Source organism: Callithrix jacchus, chromosome 4 (genome assembly GCF_049354715.1).
Source record: "Callithrix jacchus isolate 240 chromosome 4, calJac240_pri, whole genome shotgun sequence".
Lineage (NCBI taxonomy): Eukaryota > Metazoa > Chordata > Mammalia > Primates > Cebidae > Callithrix > Callithrix jacchus.
Genome location: NC_133505.1, coordinates 25,752,726 through 25,773,324, shown reverse-complemented (window position 1 = coordinate 25,773,324; position 20,599 = coordinate 25,752,726). Strand labels below are relative to the sequence as shown.

At 44.5% G+C, this 20,599-nt stretch overlaps 1 protein-coding gene across 2 annotated transcripts in view; it reads left to right on the top strand.

Moving 5' to 3' along the window:
* Positions 1-20,599, top strand: part of CDYL (chromodomain Y like) — a 260,756-nt gene that overhangs the window by 16,396 nt on the left and 223,761 nt on the right. For both annotated transcript variants that reach the window (XM_035295025.3, XM_035295024.3), the window contains exons 3-4: positions 11,405-11,494; positions 13,036-13,119. In XM_035295025.3, coding sequence (XP_035150916.3) covers positions 11,405-11,494; positions 13,036-13,119 — 174 coding nt within the window. The remainder of the gene's footprint in view (positions 1-11,404; positions 11,495-13,035; positions 13,120-20,599) is intronic.

Below are 20,599 nucleotides of genomic sequence, written 5' to 3'. Positions count from 1 at the left end.
CCGAGAGATGACTCTACTGTGCTGAGCAGGAATCAATCAGGGTCCAGGCAGGAGACAAATGGTACAGCCAAAATGGGCGATTTGAGGAGAGTGTTGCAAAGAGGCTATTTACAGAGGCGTGGGCATAGTTAGGGAAACCAGTGAATAGAGAAGCAGCCTGGGGAGGGGCCAGGTGTGGTAGCTCATGCCTGTAATCTCAGCACTTTGGGAGACCATCCTGGTCAACATAATGCAATCCCACCTCTACTAAAAATACAAAAGTTAACTGGGTGTGGTGGCATGCGCCTGTAGTCCCAGCTACCTCAGAGGCTGAGGCAGGAGAATCACTTGAACAGGGAGGCAGAGGTTGCAGTGAGCTCCCACTGGGTGAATCCGACTGCAAGGCCGAGGAAGGGGGCTTGTTGATGGAGTCCTCATCTGTCAGCACCCAAAGCCACAGAGCAGGGCAGAGTGAGTCCAGAGGCACCCAAAAAAAGACGTAAGCCATATCCCTGCTCTTTGCAACTTTTTTTTTTATCTTTTTTTTTGAGACTGAGTCTCTCTCTGTCACCCAGGCTGGAGTGCAGTGGCGCCATCTCGGCTCACTATAATCTCTACTTCCTGGGTTCAAGCAATTCTGCTTCCTCGGCCTCCTGAGTAGCTGGGATTACAGGCGCATGCCACCACTCCCAACTAATTTTTGTATTTTTAGTAGAGATGGGGTTTCAACATGTTGGTCAGGCTGGTCTCGAACTCCTGACCTTGTGATCTGCCTGCTTCAGCCCTCCAAGGAGCTGGGATTACAGGCATGAGCCATGCACCTGGCCAGCAACTTAAAATCTAAGGGAAACATCAAGACATTCTTTTAGGCACCTACTGAGACAACTCACTAGTGCCAAAAACTAGGTCCTTGCAGAACTAAATCAAAATCAAGTTATTCGTTCTTTATGGTTCCTGACCTGATCTGCTTTTGGTTAGAATTAATGAGCCCTGGGGGTTAAAAAGAGATCTATGTAAATGTGAAATTGTTTTAGTCATCTTACTTACCTATGCTAGTTTGAGTCCTGCCTCTGTCCCCTCACTTTTGTGTGTGTGAGAGAGAGACGGTCTTGCTCTGTCATCCAGGCTCTGGAGTGCAGTGGGGTGATCTCGCCTCCCTGCACCCTCCACCTCAAGTTCAAGCAATCCTCCTACCTCTGCTTCCTAAGTAGCTGGGACCACAGGCATGTGCCACCATGCCCAAATAATTTTTGTATTTTTTAAGTAGAGACGGGTTTCACTATATGTTGGCCAGACTGGTCTCGAACTCCTGACCTCACATAATCCACCCGCCTTGGCCTCCCAAAGTACTGGGATTACAGGTGTGAGCCACCAAACCTGGCCTGTCCCCTCCCTTTATAATTCCAAATATGAGGGTGTCTTTTGTGTAGCGTCTCAGGGCTTACTTTGTTGGGTTTACCATGCATACTGTGTCCAGCGTCTTACCCTGAAGCAACCTCCTCTTATCGAAGGTGAGCATCTCTGTGCTTTCCCAAAATGTGTCCATTCTTGTCAAAGCCAAAAATAAAAGAGCATATTACCAAGCAGGGTTTCACTGCATTTATCTGTTGTCTGCAGCTCCTGACTTGCTGAGGGCAACTGAAATTCACAGGAGGGACATCACAGGAAACCATCGCAAATGTGAGCCCCAAAATGTTCTAAGAGTCTTATTCTCTCCACTACCATTAGTCCAAGGTTTAGAGGTTAAAATTCTAATAAATGGGTCAGACATGGTGGCTCATGCCTGTAATGCCAGCACTTTGGAGTACACAGGTGGGCAGATCGCTTGAGTTTTCAGGAGTTCAAGGCCAGCCTGGGCAACATTTGTTTCTACAAAATATATTAGGCCAGGCACAGTGGCTCTCACCTATAATCCCAGCACTTTGGGAGGCCAAAGCAGGCAGATCATGAAGTCACGAGTTCGAGACCAGCCTGACCAACATGGTGAAACCCTGTCTCCACTAAAAATACAAAAATTATCCAGGTATGGTGGCGGGCATCTGTAGTCCCAGCTACTCATGAGGCTGAGGCATGAGAATCGCTTGAATCTGGAGGCGGAGGTTGCAGTGAGCTGATAATGCACCATTGCACTCCAGCCTAGGGCACAGAGCAAGACTCCATCTCAAAAAAAAAAAATTAGCCGGATATGCTGGCACTCACCTGTGGTCCCACCTATTTGGGAGACTGAGGTGAGAGAATTGCTTGCACCCAGGAGGCAGAGAGCTGAGATGGCACCACTGCACTCCAGTCCAGCCTGGGTGACAGAGTGAGACCTGTCTCAAAAAATAAAAAATAAATAAATAAAATAAATGTTTCATAAAATTATATGTCATTCTGATTGCATTAAACTGCAAAAATTTCTCACACAATGACAGCATCATGGCAGCTGTCATGGCAGTTTTTTCTCATAAAAAAACAAGTCTTCAAGGCCGGGTGCGGTGGCTCACGCCTGTAATCCCAGCACTTTGGGAGGCCGAGGCGGGTGGATCACAAGGTCAAGAGATCGAGACCATCCTGGTCAACATGGTGAAACCCCGTCTCTACTCAAAATACAAAAAATTAGCTGGGCATGGTGGCGCGTGCCTGTAATCCCAGCTACTCGGGAGGCTGAGGCAGGAGAATTGCCTGAACCCAGGAGGCGGAGGTTGCGGTGAGCCGAGATCGTGCCATTGCACTCCAGCCTGGGTAACAAGCGTGAAACTCCGTCTCAAAAATAAATAAATAAATTAATTAATTAATTAATTAAAAAAAAAAAAAACAAGTCTTCATGTGAAGGGTGCTTATGATTTTTGGAAGGGTTTTGAACGAGTTAGTCTGAGATTCCATCTCTCTCTTTGTAAAATGAGAGAAATATTGGGTAACTTATAGATTGTTATAGGGAGTAAACAATATAATTTCCAAAACAATACCTAACACGGGCCAGGCATGGTGGCTCATGCCTGTAATCCCAGCATTTTGGGAGGCCGAGGCAGGTGGATCACCTGAAGTCAGGAGTTTGAGACCAGCCTGGCCAACATGGTGTAACCCCACCTCTACTAAAAATGCAAAAATTATCCAGGCATGGTGGCAGGTGACTGTAATCCCAGCTACTCAGGAGACTGAGGCAGGAGAATTGCTTGAACTCAGGAAGGGGAGGTTGCGGTGAGCCAAGATCCCACCATTACACTCCAGCCTACAGGAAGTAGGCTCTAAAATTACACTGTCTACCCACCCTCAAACTCTCTACCTTACCCTAAGTGCATATATACGTTTGTTTTTTTTTTAAAGACTGAGTTTCACTCTTGTTGCCCAGGCTGGAGTGCAAAGGCACGATCTCAGCTGACCACAACCTCTGCCTCCCAAGTTCAAGTGATTCTCCTGCCTCAGCCTCCCAAGTAGCTAAGATTCCAGGCACGTGCCACCATACCAGGCTAATTTTTTGTATTTTTAGTAGAGATGAGGTTTCTCCATGGTGGTCAGGCTGGTCTTGAACTCCCGACCCCAGGTGATCTGCCCACCTCGGCCTCCCAAAGTGCTGGGATTACAGGCATGAGCCACCACACCTGGCCACATTTACATAAATTTAAATACATAGTTTTCATCGCTTTTTAAACAGTGTTACCTTTTAGTAACTTAAGAAATACACTTTCCCCAAACCCCTCTAGAAACTCCAAATGTATCTCTACTTCCTTGATACAAAGTAGCTATTTGCAAACATGAGGAATGAGGTGAAAGGAATATGACATTTCCTTGAGCCAAGGGTTTCCGAAGAAGGGTGGGTTTCTTCCTTTCAAACTCTTCGATATAATCTAAATCAGTAAGTAATGACAGTTTGTCCAAAATATCATGCATTCAGGTGAGGAAGAAGGGTCAGAACCTCATGCATTTATGGAGAGGAAACTTATGAACTCCTCCCAAACACCATAAGAAAAGCTTCTTGTCCGTAGGGTGGATTTGCAACACACAGCCTTCCATAGACTCCAGCCCATCTGTTGTAAGGAGTATGAGTTAGGATGGAACAAGAGGAAAACTACCAAGTCGTCTCTCTTCCCGCAAGTCTAGCCAAATATTGATTGTTTATTCAAAGCTTTCTTTTCTCCCTCCCTCTCTCTGTTCGATCATTATCCCCTGCCTCCCACCCACCCCCTCCCTCCAAAAGAAATTAAAGTTTTCAAGTACCTCCATCTGATACTGTGTTTAGCCTAAGTCCTGAGTAGTCATGGCTTCTTTTTCTTGAATTTTCTCTGACAAACCACTTCCAGCTGCCCTCTATGGTGGGATGCCACCAAGATAAAATACTGTGTCATGTTTGCTGAGGATTTTAGCTGCCACCTGGGGGGCTCATGCACTCAATGAGTGCTCTTTAGCTAGGCTGGTGGTGACATGGTGACAAACAGTATGTTGACTTTGTTCTGTCTGTGGTTTAGGACCGGTTGGTTTCAGTCTTGCTGGCTCTTTCTCCTGGGTTACCAACCTTTTCCACATTGAAAGCTCGTGACTTCCTCTCCTCCTCGTACTGCAGCAAGCTCCCTGCTTTCGACAGAGCCATTTGTTGGTTAGAGAGTGTACAATGGAGACCACCTACAAGTACCCATTTAACAGTTAACCCGTGCTTCAGAATTTACTTATTTTTCTCCTTTTTAAGGATTCTTTCTTCAACGAAACAGTTTTTCTTCAGTGTTATCATTCCTCTCCCATGAAATGACTGGGACTGTTACTTTTTTTTATCTCTGGTCACACCCAGTAAAATTAAGCTTGTTTGTGGATGATTAGCTGTAAGCTGATCCCTGTCTGAGCCAACTGGCTTGCTGCTCTGGTGGACTTTGCCTCGGGCTCACCTCTGAGGCCACTGGTCTGTACCAGGGGATTCCCAAGCCCCTACCCCCAGCTGGGCTTCCCTCCTGCATGTGGCTCTTCAGCCTCAGCTTCCTCCTCTTTGCTCCCCCATCCTTGTGCAGACTTCCTCTTCTGTCCTGCTTGTTTCTAGAGCATTTCCAATTATTGCTTCCAGGTCCTGAACATTAGTGGCTTAACTGAAAAATGGAAAAGATGATGAAAGCCAGGCGCTGAGAAACCAGTTAATTAAACTCTTCAGAGGTCCCCAATAAGGACAGATTCCCCTGCACATCTGATGAGGAATTTTGGACTCTTGCTTATTAAAGGGAAAGGAAGTCCATTTTTCTGGAGCCTTGTCAAGGAATTCCAGTGAGCCCCTGGACAGAGGGCTTCGGTGGCTAGGGTAGCTTTCTACTTTTGGTTGGAAAGAGGTCTGAAAGCATCTTTCAAAGCGATGTTGTGGGCTTGGGGCCCTTTCTGTGCACTTCGCCATATTGTACCCACTCCCGTTCTCAAGGTCAGTTGGCCATTTGAAGTGGAACAATGACTTTTCTACCATCCAGCTTTTGCACGGTTCCATGCCATTCCACTAATTTAGTACACACCCCTGTATGGACCAAGGCTTACGTCTGGTCTCAGCTCCACTTCCCAAGCCCAGTCCCAGCACACACCTTCCTCCCAGATCCCAGTCTCCCTCTCAGGGTCAAATGAATTCAACTTAACCCTTAAGTAACATCTTCCCTCTGCCTGCTCAGCCCAGTGTGGTAGTCAGGCACAGAAACTCATCAATTACAGCACAGAGTGTGCAGGTCAGCAACAGCGTGGGATAAAATTCCCCTTCTCCAAACACACAAACCCAGCTCTGTAGCATCTTTTTTTCACTCCCAAAATTCCCCCAAACAGACTATCCCATGTGCTGCCATGCAGCAAGGTCCAAAAGACCCCCTACAGCCTGTTTTTGCTCAGGCCTTTTTCAAGCCCTTTCCAATCTACTTTCTCTGAAACTTTCCTTTGTGTGCATATACACACACCAGCATCAACAGGTCATGCTGGGTTTGCAAAACCCACATCCATATTTCTAGACCTTGATACCTTCTCAGACCTCCGGCACGTCTAAAGCCAAGACCAACTGGAATTACTCCCAGGTTACACATTGTTTTAGAGAAGAGAATATTCATCACACCTAGGATCTGAGAAGTCCTCACCTGTTCACCTGCAGAAGCCCCATTCCTTAAGTAATTAGAAATCCAACATCTGAAAAAAATGACTGAATCACATTTTGATTAGGATTAAAAGGTGAGGCTGGACATGGTGGCTCATGGCTGTAATCCCAGCACTTTGGGAAGCCAAGGCAGGTGGATTACTTGAGGTCAGGAGTTTGAGACCTGCCTGGGCAACAGGGTGAAATCCTCTCTCTATTTAAAATACAAAAATTAGCTGTGCATGGTGGTGCAGTTATGTTGTCTCAGCTACTTGGGAGGCTGAGATGGGAGAATCACTTGAGCCTGGGAAGCAGAGGTTGCAGTGAGCCAGGATCACACTACTAGACTTCAGCCTGGGCCATAAAGTGAGACTCTGCCTCAATAAAACAAAAATAATAAAAATAAAAAATAAAGATAGGTAGAGACGATAGTACAAGTACCTTGAAAAATCAAAAAACCCAAAAGCTTTTCTATTCTGAAAGCATCAGACAATTTTGTGACAGGAAGTATATTTTTCTGATGAGGTTTTGCTAGAGATATTACCAGAACAAGTGTCTACAGCCACTGGTAGTCTGGAAAATGATAAAGGCAGGTTCTAGATGGCACAGAGAAACCAGCCTGAGATTACAAACCTTTGTTGGAGGTAAACTACAGAATCAACCATGGAGACTTACTTTAGTGTTTTTCTGAGATTCTATAATTGGGTAATATAATTTACATGCTTCCAAGTGAGGGAAGGAAATTCGCTGGAGACAAAGTGTAATGGTTCCAGTACTGGCACCAAATGTCTTCCTGCTCAGCAAGTCCATTTTAAAGTCTTGTTCACGAGCTAAGCTGAGTTCTCCTATAAAGGCAGCATAAAGGGTCAAGGAAATGTAAAGATTAGCCAGGTGCGGTGGCTCACACCTGTAATCCCAGCACTTTGGGAAGCTGAGATGGGTGAATCACTAGGTCAGGAGTTCGAGACCAGCCTGGCCAACATGGTGAAACCCCATCTCTACTAAAAATACAAAAATTAGCCAGATTGTGACGGTGTGTGCCTGTAATCCCAGCTACTCAGGGGGCTGAGGCAGGAGAATCACTTGAACCTGGGAAGCAGAGGCTGCAGTGAACTGAGATTGTACCACTGCACTCCAGCCTGGGCGGCAGAGTGAATTCCATCACACACACACACACACAAAAAAAAAGTGTGAGGATTACATGTTTCCAGTAGGCACTCTCCTGTCATTGGCAATCAAATTAGCCAACATGTATTTACAATGTTTCTGTTCTGAGAGGGAAGTGAGGGCTTCCCCCTTCACCACAAAAAACAAAGCCAGAAAAAAGGCACAAGCCCCTGACCTCTAGGAGTTAAAGTCCAAACAGGGCTGTAACTGTAATTACCTTCCTCCAAGACAGATGGCTGGGAGAGTGCAGATGAAGGTGACTCCAGAGAGGCAGGAGCATTCAGATCCCATGTGGAAGAATTTTTTCAAATTCAATAAAGAATGCAAGGAAAGTTAGTCTAGTCACAAGGCTCTGTGAGAGCAGAGTGGGCTCTGTGGTCGGGCCCCTGTGTCCATGAGGGCCTGTTCTAGGAGATGTCATTAGAGTTGAGGCTGGAAATGAAATCTGATGCCAGGTCATCCAGGAGTTTGCCTTTGAACGCTAAGTAGTTTAGTTGTTATCCTGAAGATCGTGAAACCACTGCCTGCTTTTCAGGAGGAGAAGAGTCTGCATCCATCTGTGCTTTAGGAGAAAGACCAGCGGCCTCAGTGCTAGAGAAGGATGGGAGTGGAGGAGGAGAGCTGAAAGTGAAACCAGCTAGGAAACTGGCTTCAGGAAAAATCGAATTTAAGAACATGCCTCAGCCAGCCGTGTTGGCTCAAGCCTGTAATCCCAGCACTCTGGGAGGGTGAGGCAGGTGGATCACAAGGTCAAGAGATCAAGACCATCCTGGCCAACATAGTGAAACCCTGTCTCTACTAAAATGTAAAAATTAGCTGGGCGTGGTGGCACGCATCTGTAATCCCAGCTACTCGGGAGGCTGAGGCAGGAGAATTGCTTAAACCCAGGAGGCAGAGGTTGCAGTGAGCCGAGATCACACCACTGCACTCCAGCCTGGCACCTGGCGACAAAGAGAGATTCTGTCTCAAAAATAATAATAATAATAACACACCTCTGCGGTAGCTCTCACCTGTAATTCCAGCACTATGGGAAGTTGAGGCAGGCGGATCACCTGAGGTCAGGAGTTCAAGACCAGCCTGACCAACATGGTGAAACCCTGTCTCTACAAAAAATACAAAAGTAGCCCAGCACGGTGGCGTATGCCTTTAATCCCATTTACTTGGGAGGTTGAGGCAGAAGAATCCCTTGAACTCAGGAGGCAGAGTTTGTGGTGAGCCGTATTATACCATTGCACTCCAGCCTGGGCAACAAGAGTGCAACTCCATCTGATAAAAGAAAAAAAACCCACCTCTTTCAGCATCCTCTTGCAGGGTCCCATCTTTCTTTGCGGATCCAGTAGTATTCTCTGAAACAACACAAAAGGGTTAGACTCCCTCCCTTGCCTGACATAGCTCTTCACACAGTTGCAGTTCAGTGCCTGGCGCTCCACCCCATTCTGGTGGCCTTCCTCTGCACACGTTCAACCTTGCTGTCCCTGTTAATTTTTAGGACCTATTTGGCAAACATGCTGGAAAAATATTTCCAAAAAAAGTTAAATGTGATTGTTTGGAGTGATAAGATTATCAGTAACACTGTTGTTTTCTTCTTCATTGTGTGTTTTCGACGTCTGGGCTTGGAACAAGGGCAGCTATTCCTTTGCTCATTCTGTCATGATGCTCAGCATTGAATGTGCTGTTCTGACTAGTGAGAACACTCCATTGCTGGCATCTCCTGTGTCTGGAACATTACACCTCTGGTAATACATTCTACTATTGTATTTGTCTTTTTCAAAACCACTTAACACCTTCAGCTTGTATAAATCTTGTAGTTAACTAAATCCTCCAGGTCTTTTTCACATGAAGTGTTCACATATATCATGGATCTCTCAACCTGTTTTCATCTTTATGAGTAGTTAAGACATAAATCCTTCTAACAGTATTAAAGGGTGCTAGTGTATTAAACTACCTAAATAACCAGCATGACTTTTAAAGGGGCTGTCATGATCTAATTCAAATAGTGAGAATTCCAGGGTCTATGTCAGGTCTCCCGGCTCCCTCTGTCTCTCATCCTTCCATTGTGGAGCCACAAAACAGTTCTTGAAATATCACCCCCTGGCCAGGGGCGGTTGCTCACCACCTATTATCCGAACACTGGGATGCTGAGGTAGGCAGATCACTTGAGGTCAGGAGTTAAAGACCAGTGCCTGGCCAACATGGTAAAACCCCATCTTGTTTAAAAATACAATAATTAAGCCGGGCGTGGTGGCTCACACCTGTATGTAATCCCAGAATTTTGGGAGGCCAAGGCAGGAGGATTACCTGAGGTCAAGAGTTTGAGATCAGCTTGACCAACATGGAAAAACCCCATCTCTACTAAAAATACAAAATTAGCCAGGAGTGGTGGCACATTCCTATAAACCCAGCTACTCCTGAGGCTGAGGCAGGAGAATTACTTGAACCTAGGAGGCGGAGGTTGCAGTGAGCCGAGATCGCACCATTGTGCTCCAGCCTGGGCAACAGAAGCAAAACTCTGTCTCAAAAAAAATAAAAAATTAAATAAAAATTAAATAATTAGCCAGATGAGGTGGCAGCACACGCCTGCTATAATCCCAGCTACTTGGGAGACTGAGGCAGGGGAATCACTTGAACCCTAGAGGTGGAGGCTGCAGTGAGCCAGGATTGAGCCACTGCACTCCAGCCTAGGTGACACAGCAAGACTTCATTCAAAAAGGAAAAAAAAAAGTTATTGCCTCCTGCAAAAATTAATATTCAAGAAAATTCAAGGGAGTAGTAATCTATGGAAGGGGGAGGAAGATAGTAAGGTTTTCTTTCTTTTGGGTGTCCATTACATGAGATCATTTTATTTTATAATCTCTTGTATGTATGAAATATTCCACAATACAAATTTCAAATATGTGGTAATTTAAAAGTAATATGTAGAGTTGATTCAAAATGGGAAGAAATGGCTGGGCACGGCAGTCTATGCCTGCAATCCCTGCACTCTGGGAGGCTGAGACAGGAGGATCACTTGAGCCAAGGAGTTTGGGACTGGCCTGGGCAACATAGCAAGACACCATCTCTACAAAAAAAATACGAAAATTAGCCAAGCATGATGGCACATGCTTGTAGTCCCAGCTACCTAGGAGGCTGAGGCAGGAGGATTGCTTGAGCCCCAGAGGTTGTGATGGTAATGAGCTATGATTGTGTTACTGTACTCCAGCCTGGGCAAAAGAGCCAGACTTTGTCTCTAAATTAATTAATTAATTTAATTTAATGGGAACACATGGCTGGGCACTGTGACTCATGCCTGTAATTTCAGCACATTGGGAGGCAGAGGCTGGAGGATCACTTGAGGCAAGGAATTCAAGACCAGACTGAGCAATATAGCAAGATCCCATCTATACAAAAACATTAAAAAATTAAAAATTCACTAGGCATAGTGATGAATGCCTATAGTCATAGCTACTCAGGAGGCCAAGGTGGGAGGATTGCTCAAGAGGTTAAGGCTGCAAGTGAGTTATGATTGCACCACTGCACTCCAGGCTGGGCAACAGAGAGAGATCCTGTCAAAAAAAAAAAAAGGGCGGGGGAAAAAAGTGGGGGGGAAACTTCTCAATATCCCTTCAATTTTGAGGAAAAATAAAAAGAGGTAATGAAAAAAAATAAGGAGAAAGCAATAGATAAGCAAAATGAAACAGAGGAAAAATGATTTAAGACTGAAAAGGAGGCCGGGCGCAGTGGCTCACGCCTGTAATCCCAACACTTTGGGAGGCCAAGGCAGGTGGATCAAAGGTCAGAAGTTCAAGACCAACCTGGCCAAGATGGTGAAACCCCATCTCTATTTAAAAAAAAAAAAAAAAAAGACTGAATAGGAAAATGAAAGAAAAGATACAGGCCTGGAAGACAGGCAGAGATAGGAGGGTTAGATGGAGTATTTGGTTGAATGGGACGACAGAGGTGGTGATGAGTCCCTGCAGTGCTGCAGAGTGGGAGAGAGGGGAACTGCGAAAGCTACTTCGAATCCTAAGAAACGTCAACAAATCCATCCTATTCCTTAGCATTCCGTTTCAGCCACCTAAGGCAGTCAACCCCCCACTGCTGTTCAGCCTGTGTGGCCCGGAGCCAGGAAGCGCTTTCCTTGGCAGTTCTGGGTACAGATTCCCTGCACACATGAGTGTCTCCCTCCCTGAGACTCAGCTGCTGTCGTTTCCTCTCATTCCCCAGAGCCTGACCAGTAGCCTGCATGAGGATGATCAAGCAGAACCCTGCAAGTTTCAACAGAAATGTCAACATCTCTTCACTGAAACCTCCCAGGTAGGTATGGCATGACAATGCAGGGCTTTCCCGGCCACTGCAATCCTAACTTCAGGGTAAAAGCCATGTGCCCACTCCCCCACAGCATGGCAACATCAATTCCAGTTGGATTAAAAAGTTACATATTTTTAGCAAATGAAACCATAAAAATGTATGTGACTCGGATAAAGTAAAAAAAAAAAAAAAAAAAAAAAGTGAGTGGTTGTGTTTTTTTTAAAAGACAGAGAACAAATGGGTAAATATTACAAAGACCTGTCTAAATTGTTTAGTGCACACCATGAAATATTTTTTCAACCTCTGCCTCCAAATCTCCAAATTTTTGGCCCCTTCTTTACCCCTTGGGCTGAATGGACATTCTTTTAGTCACTCAGTTTTAAGAAGAACTTCATTCTGGTCATTAAGACTCCATCTCAGGTATGAGAAGTTCAGTAAGTGAGGGCAAAGACTAATTTTATATTTATTCAAAGGCTTTTCCCCTCCACCTAAGGCCAGGCTCGTGGTCCCTGTTTTGGAAGGTGGGCTGTTTGCTCCTTCTGCATTTTACTCCTCCTCTCTCTCTCTCTCTCTCTCTCTCTCTCTCTCTCTCTCTCTCTCTCTCTCACTCTCTGCAGTTTTTTTTTTCTTTTTTCTTTTTTTCTTGAGAGAGTCTCACTCTGTTGCTCAGGCTGGAGTGCAGTGGCATGATCTCGTCTCACTGCAACCTCCAACTCCCAGGTTCAAACAATTCTCTGTCTTCAGCCACCCGAATAGCTGGGATTACAAGGGCCTGCCACCACACCCAGCTAATTTTGTATTTTTAGTAGAGATGGGCTTTTGCCATGTTGGCCAGACTGGTCTCAAATTTCTGGCCTCAGGTGATCCACCCATATCAGCCTCCCAAAGTGCTGGGATTACAGGCACGAGACACCATGCCCAGCCCTCTCTCTACTGTTTCTGACCCCTCTGGCATTGTAGGGAAGGGAGGGAAAAGGAGTTGGGGAAAATGTGCTTTTATTTAAGTCATGCAGCTGTCCTGACAGTCAAGCCCTCTCTCTGGGAGGGTCCTCTTATGTGGGCTTAAGAGACCTTTGAGGGTCTCTCCATGGCACTATTGTCTGATGCACACTGGGTCATCTCAGTCCCACTCCTAGGCTCCCACCTAGCCATCCCCATCACAGCCTGGGGGATGTGGGGCAGGGGCTGCAAGCACCAGCCAGCCACCTTGGGCAGGGCACCAGCTAGATGGCCTGAGCCACCATCTGTTGCATTCACTTGGTCCACAGTACATCCTTACCCTCCACATTTCAGATGGGGTGAATGTAGCTGCTGTCTCTGCTTTCTCTTCATCCTGCTGGGACAGGTTGCTCTAGCAAGACTTTTGTATCCAGATTTCTCTAGATGAAAAGGAGAGACCAGTTTCTATGTTCAGTCAGACATCTAATTCAGTAAGGGAGGGAGGGAGAGCACAGGGATAGGAAGTGGGGGCATGGAGATGGAGGGAAGATGGGGTGGGGAAGGGAATGGGTCCACCTCTCACAAACGTTCTCACTGTTCTGTGCCAGTGTCAGCACCAGGATGAGCCTTCAGACCCCTGCATCTCCACCAGCAGTGAGCAAAGTGGGGCACAGCAGCCTCCTGGTTTACAGGTAGGTCTTCTCTTCTCCCAGTGGCAAACTTGGAATTGCCCCACACCACACTCTCCCTTTACATCTTTCCTGTGCTTGGGTCCCTTTAATGGTCTAGTGAAACTGTGGACACCTTAGAATGATGCTTTTGGCCAGGCACAATGGCTCATGCCTGTAATCCCAGCACTTTAGGAGGCCAACGTGGGCAGATCACCTGAGGTCAGGAGCTGTTTCTGACCAACATGGAGAAACCTCATCTCTACTAAAAATACAAAATTAGCCAGACATGGTGGTGGGTGCCTGTAATCCCAGCTTCTCGGAGGTTGAGGCAGGAGAATTGCTTGAACCCAGGAGAGGGAGGTTGAGGTAAGCCAAGATTGTGCCACTGCACTCCAGCCTGGGCAACAAGAGCAAAACTCCATCGCAAAAATAAATAAATAAATAAATAAATAATATTTTCAATTACAAAATAAAATTAATACTAGACTACAAAGGTTACCAATTATATTGAAATGCACTTATCATAATCATTTGAAAATGTGTAGTCTAGTGATAACTCTTCCTCCTAAAAAATCTTTTTTAAAAAAAATCACTTTATTAGGATATAATTGACATACCAAAAGCTATACATATTCAGGCCAGGCACAGTGGGTCACACCTGTAATCCTAGCACTTTGGGAGGCCTAGGTGGGTGGATCACTTGCGGTCAGGAGTTTGAGACCAGCCTGGCCAACATGGTGAAACCCTGTCTCTACTAAAAATACAAAAAAAATTTAGCCAAATATGGTGGTACATGCCTGTAATCTCAGCTACTCAGGAGGCTGAGGCAGGAGAATCACTTGAATCCAGGAGGCAGAGTTTGCAGTGAGCCAAGATTGCTCTACTGAACTCCCGCCTGGGCAGCAAGAGCAAAACTCCATCTCAAAAAAAAAAAAGCTGTACATATTTAATGTATGCAACTTAATGAGTTTGGATAAGTGCACCCCCATGAAACCATCACCACAATCTATGTCATAAACATACCATCACCACCAAAAGGTTCCCCCCACCCTCTGTATTTATGTGCATGGGCACACGTGATAGAGAGACAGAGGGATGAGAGCACCTAACAGTTAAGATCTACACTCTTGGTAAACGCTCAAGTATGCAAGTTCTGTTAATGACAGACAGCATGCTCTCCAGTAGCTCTCTAGAACTCGTTCATCTTGTATAAGGGAAATGTTATACCCTTTGACCAACACCTCCTGTGTCCCCCCTTCCCCAGTCCCTGGCAACCGCCATTTCACTCTCTGCTTCTATGTGTTTGACTATTTTATATTCCTCATGTAAGTGAAATGATGTAGTGCTTGTCCTTCTCTGTCTGGTTTCTTTCACTTAGATGATACTTTATTAAAACATTATAGGCCCAGCACGGTGGCTTAAGCCTGTAATCCCAGCACTTTGGAAGGCCGAGGAGAGTAGATCACAAGGTCAGGAGTTCAAGACCAGCCTGGCCCATATGGTGAAAACCTGTCTCTACCAAAAGTGCAAAAAAAAAAAAATTAGCCGGGCATGGTGGCAGGCGCTTGTAGTCTCAGCTACTCATGAGGCTGAGGCAGGAGAATCGCTCAAACCCGGGAGGCAGGGGTCTCAGTGAGCCAAGATCCCACCACTGCACTCCAGCATGGGTGACTAAAAAACAAGGTCTAACAGTGATTTCTAACTAGTGATGAATATACAGGTATTTTGAGATATCTGCAACAGCTGTTATGTCATATGAAAACACCCGTGCATTCTACTAGAGACAATTAGTTATAGTTGTTGCTAGTACTACTGTATTTGTTGCCTACATTCATAATTGGAGGAAATGCAACATTTCAGCTGGAGGATGGTGAATATAAGGACAGAATATTTTTCCCATTCATGTTCGCAACTTGCTGAGGATGGATGAAGAACCCTTGCCCTAGGCTGGGGACTGCCTCCTCCAGGGAATCCTCCCACAGACTTCCTGGCCTCTGCTTATGTAGGTCAGGAGGTGCAGGGGATGTGGCTGCAGGGCCGGTTTGGTGAGGTTTGCAGAATCACCTAGCAACTCCCCTAGGAGTGGAGAGACATTACAGCCAATCCTTCTCAGCTTTGGGACAAGCAACTCTGAGATGACAGAACAAGTTCCCTAAATGGTCTGTTGCTGTGACTCCTGTTTACTCTTGATGTTCACAAAATACTCTGGAATTGATACCCGAGAAACTGCTAACAGTGATTACCTCTGGGAGTAGAGCTGAAAATTGAGAGGAAAAGAAGGGAATTTCTTTTCATGTTAAATTCCTTTGTACTGTCTTAAAAAATAATAACAAACATCTTGTTTATATGATGAAAAACAAGTTGTAAAGAAAACTTAAATGTTTTTCTAAAGGAAACCATATGTGACTTTAACTGATTTGAGGCAAGTAGAAACTTGCTAAGTATACATGTAATGAAAGAAATGATGGTGGAAATTGATAAATTACACACAAAAAAAGATGCAAAACACAACAATGTCACAGACCAAAAATAACAAACTTAAGAAATATTTGCAACAAAAATTAAACAAAAAGGGCCTGGCGTGGTGGCTCATGCCTGTAATCCCAGCACTTTGGGAGGCCAAGGTGGGTGAATCACCTGAAGTCAGGAGTTTGAGACCAGCCTGGCCAACATGGTAAAACCCCATCTCTACTAAAAATACAAAATTAGTGTGGTGGTACATGCCTGTAATCCCAGCTACTCAGGAGGCTGAGACAGGAGAATCACTTGAAACCGGGAGGCAGAGGTTGCAGTGAGTCGAGACTGCATCATTGTACTCCAGCCTGGTTGACAACAGAAAAACTCTGTCTCAAAAAATATATATAAAAAATTAAAAATTAAATTAAACAAAAGGAGCTAATAGCCTTAAATTTTGAAGCAATATTGAAAAGCAGTAGCATGCTATAAATAGCCCTTCAGAGCTATTCAGTACTCTTCTTTCTGCCCTAATACCACCACATCTACCGCCAGCGAAAAACTGAGCAGCAAGAGACAAAAAGAGAGAATCCTAAATACATAGGTCAAATCCCCCGAATCAGTGACGGCTGAGGCCACTTCCGCTCCTCTGTGGTTCTCACTTCAGTCCGAGGTTCCTTACTGGCCACGGATGCTTCAAACCACATGTAGTTTGGAGGATCCTCCACCAAAGCAAACAGACCCTAATTTCCATACTGGAATTGAAATGACTTAACCTCAGACTCTCCATTCCAGGATGCACCTAGAGATAGTTGGTACCCTCAAACTAAGAAAACAAGAAAATGTATTGAGAAATAAACTATGACACATATTTATACCTGGCCTCCTGCAGTAGCACTGGGAAACAAGTATGGGCTTTGGAGATCAGACGAACTTGGATTCAAGTCTTGGCTCTGCCACCATGTACTAACAATGCAACTCCAGCAAGTCCCTTACCTAAGTCGTAGTTTTCCCACTGAGATCCTTACTTCACACCATATACACAAAAGACTCCATAAGGCTTTCAAATAGAATATTTAAATAAAACATTGAAAGGTTTAGAGATGTAGGATAGTATCTTTACCACCTTGGAACAGGGAATGGGTTCTTAAGACCCAAAAAGGACAAATGTTTAAAAATGTGAATTGAATTACATGAAACTTAAAAACTTCAACACAATAACAGACATCTTAGAAAAAATTTAAAGACAAAAGCCTAAAAGAAGGTGTTTGCAACACGAAAAACAAAGCATTAATATACGAAATATACTAAAATTCTTTTAAATAAACTTTAAAGAGAATACAAAGAAAAAATAAGCAAATGATACAATAATTCACAGAAGAAACTGCTGTAGTCAACAAATACATTCTCAAAAAAAAAGTTGCTGCAGATAGTTTTATACAGTATGATACCATTTATGTAAATTTTAATTTTTAAAATTTTTTTATTTTTGAGAAAGAGTCTCACTCTGTCACTCAGGCTGGATTCCAGTGGTGCAATCTTGGCTCGCTGCAACCTCCATCTCCTGGGTTCAAGCAATTCTCCTGCCTCAGCCTCCTGAGTAGCTGGGATTACAGGCACACACCACCACGCTTGGCTAATTTTCATATTTTTAGTAGAGACAGGGTTTCACCATATTGGTCAGGCTGTTCTTGAACTCCTGGCCTCGTGATCCACCCGCCTCAGTCTCCCAAAGTGCTGGAATTATAGGCATGAGCCACCACACCTGGCCATAAATATTCTTAAATACCCAAAGCAACACTAAATATTTATAGATGTATTTTTACCTAGTAAAAGCATAAAAAGTCGATTGATACACACTAAATTTCTAACAGAAAGGAAATTGGGAAGGAAACATGAGAAGTGTTATTGTGCTTTTCTATACTTAAAAAAAACTTTTCCCAAGCATAGCAGTACATGTGAAGTTACTAAGGAGAGTGTCTGACTTTTATTAGGTACTTATTAAATTATAGCTATCTTTAAAGTTATCTGTCAAGAGCAGGTGCTAAAATGTATTTGGCTCCTGTGTTCCAGCTACAACTGGTGGCTTCTCCTCATCCCACTCATGTGCTAACGGCAGGCTCTGTGCATCACAGAACAACATGGTATGAGCCGTAAACCTCATGTTAAGCCAGTACTTCTCAACCTGGGACAAAATGTCTCAGTTTGGAGACATTTTAGTTGTCACTGCTGGGGCAGAGGGCACTGCTACTAGAACGTAGAGTGTCAAGGCCAGGGAAGCTGCTGAAAGTCCTGTGATTCCCAGGACAGTCCCCACCACAAAGAACCATCTGGTCCAAATGTCAATAGTGCCGAGGCTGAGAAACCCAAGGTAAGCCCATAGAAAACGACAGAAATAACCATTGGATTGAATCTAATATACTAAATTTGACTACTTTTCTGATGAGTCCTTTTTCTAAATTATCAGACAAGTGAAACCACATCTTCTTCCTAACCTTTCTTTCTAATATTGGACGCTCGCTAGACTGGATAGTGTGGGTGATAGAGCTGCTTCTCCCAAAACCACGGCCTCTGGTTTCTCTTCTCTGTATCCACAGTAGGCAGAATGGCATCTGCTGGAAAGAGTATATACTGTATAATTCTTTCTTTAGTTTAGTTTTGTTTTGTTTGAGATGGAGTCTTGCTCTGTCCCCAGGCTGGAGTACAGTGGCGCAATCTTGGCTCACTGCAACCTCCACCTCCCAGGTTCAAGTGATTCTCCTGCCTCAGACTCCAGAGTAGCTGGGATTACAGGTGCACATTACCACACCTGGCTAATTTTTGTATTTTTAGTAGAGACGGAGTTTCACCATGTTGGTCAGTCTGGTATTGAACTCCTGGCCTTGTGATCTACCTCAAACACCTGACCTTGGCCTCCCAAAGAAAATAGCAGTTTTAAGAATACTCAGAAATCTCCAAGATAACACAGAAAAGTAATTGAGAAATTTATCAGAGAAATGTAACAAGTGCACACCACCATGCCTGGCTAATTTTTATATTTTTAGTAGAGACGGGGTTTCACCATGTTGGCCAGGCTATTTCCAAACTCCTGACCTCAAGTGATCCACCCGCCTCAGCCTCTCAAAGTGCTGGGATTACAGGCATGAGTCATTGTGCCTGGCTTCTATAATCGTTTTAATTAGGCAAAATATTATAGAATATTTTTCAATCATGAAAAGTAATCAGGTTTGCATTCTAATTCAGTCTAACCCTGGCTATTTCTAAAGCTAAAGGAAGAACAACAAAGGTATTTCTTCTCAACCTCCCAAAAAATAGTTCAACTGATCCATGGACCAGATGTCAAATCCACACCATTAAATCGCCTTCTCCATAGTCTTAGAGTTCAATTGGCCCAATTATGCATGAAGAGTCTACCAATCATGGTTACATTCAACTTCATAGCAGAAAACTGCAAAAGACAAAGGCTTAACTAAGATTAAATTTCATTTCTCTCTCCGTTAAAAGAAACATAAAGATAAGCAGTACCCAGGGCTGGTTTGGTAGCTGCATGACATCATCATCCTCCGTTGTATTCTCTGGGCCCCTCAGCCCCATCATTCCAGATGGTGGCTGAAGCTTCCCCAGAACATCCCTGCTTCCAAGCTCAAATCAGAGAGAAGAAGGGAAAGGCATGCCTCTACTCTTTTAAGGGCACTTCCACGCAGTTCCTTCCAATACAACTACTTCTATCTCATTGGCCAGAATGTAATTACCTGGTCACACCTAATGGTCAAGGAAGCAGGGAAATATAGATTTCTAGCCTGGGCGGCAATGTGCCTGGGTAAAAGTCAGGATTTCTATGCTAAAGGAGAAGCAAAGAGTGGATTTTGGAAGGCAACTAGTAGTTTATGCTGTAGACCGCTCCTCTGGCAGATATACTCATGAATACTCTTCTTCTCCTGTGTAGACCCTGGGATTTCTCATCCGGTTAGGGCATCTCACTCAGAGTCCAGAATCTTTAGGTGATGTGCAATCTTCTCAATCATGTCTGCAAATGCCTCCTCGTGGTCTGGTAGTTTGCAAACCAAAAAATGTTGTCTGCATTTACATGCAATATAATTGCTGGCATAGGAGCAGAATAAGCAGACACACAGAAAAACATTAGAAAAGCAGGGAAAGGCTGGGCATGGTGACTCCTGCCTATAGTCCCAGCACTCTGTGATTACTCAGATGACTTGAATTGGGCAACATAGTGAAACTCTGTCTCTAAAAAAAAATTAGCCAGATGTGGTGGCATGTGCCTGTAGTCCCAGGTACTAGGGAGGCTAAGGCAGAGGGTCGCTTTAGCCCAGAAGGCACAAGTTGCAGTCAGCCAAGATTGTGCCATTGCACTCTAGTCCGGGTGACAGAGACAAAGAGAGAAAGAAGGAAAGAAGAAAGGAAGGAAGGAGAGAGGGAGAGAGAGAAAGAAAGAAGAAAGAAAGAAAGAAAAAGAAAGAAGAAAGAAAGAAAAAGAGAAAGAAAGAAAGAAAGAAAGAAAGAAAGAAAGAAAGAAAGAAAGAAAGAAGGAAAGAAGGAAAGAAAGAAGAAAGAGGGAGGGAGGGAGAGAGAGAGAAAGAAAGAAGAAAGAGAGAAAGAGGAGAAAGGGGAGAAAGAAATCCACAGCAATGATCTGATCCTTCTGGTTAGGAGTGGCAAAGGCTCCCTTTGCTGGCAGAGAAGGTCATTCCTTGACTGAGCTGCTGCCTTGGAGGAACTCTCTTATCCATTGCCCCCTGTGGCCTTTGGCTTTGCCCTCTTGAGAGTTCTTCCTTGTCTGTTTTCCTCCATGGCTGTATCTGAGCCCTGGGCATTGGAGATAGGATCATCTTGAAGTTGCATGGTTTCCACAGCCAACTTCCTGCTTGTGCAGGTGCAGGTTCCCAGGAATTCTTTTCAGAGTTGACTAATCAGAAGTTTTTGCAGACCAAGCTTGAGGTTTCTGTCCAAACATAGTAAGTTTCCATCCAAACTCTTTGCCTCCAGTCAATTCCGAGCGTGAGTTACTACAGCCGAACACTGTGTCCAG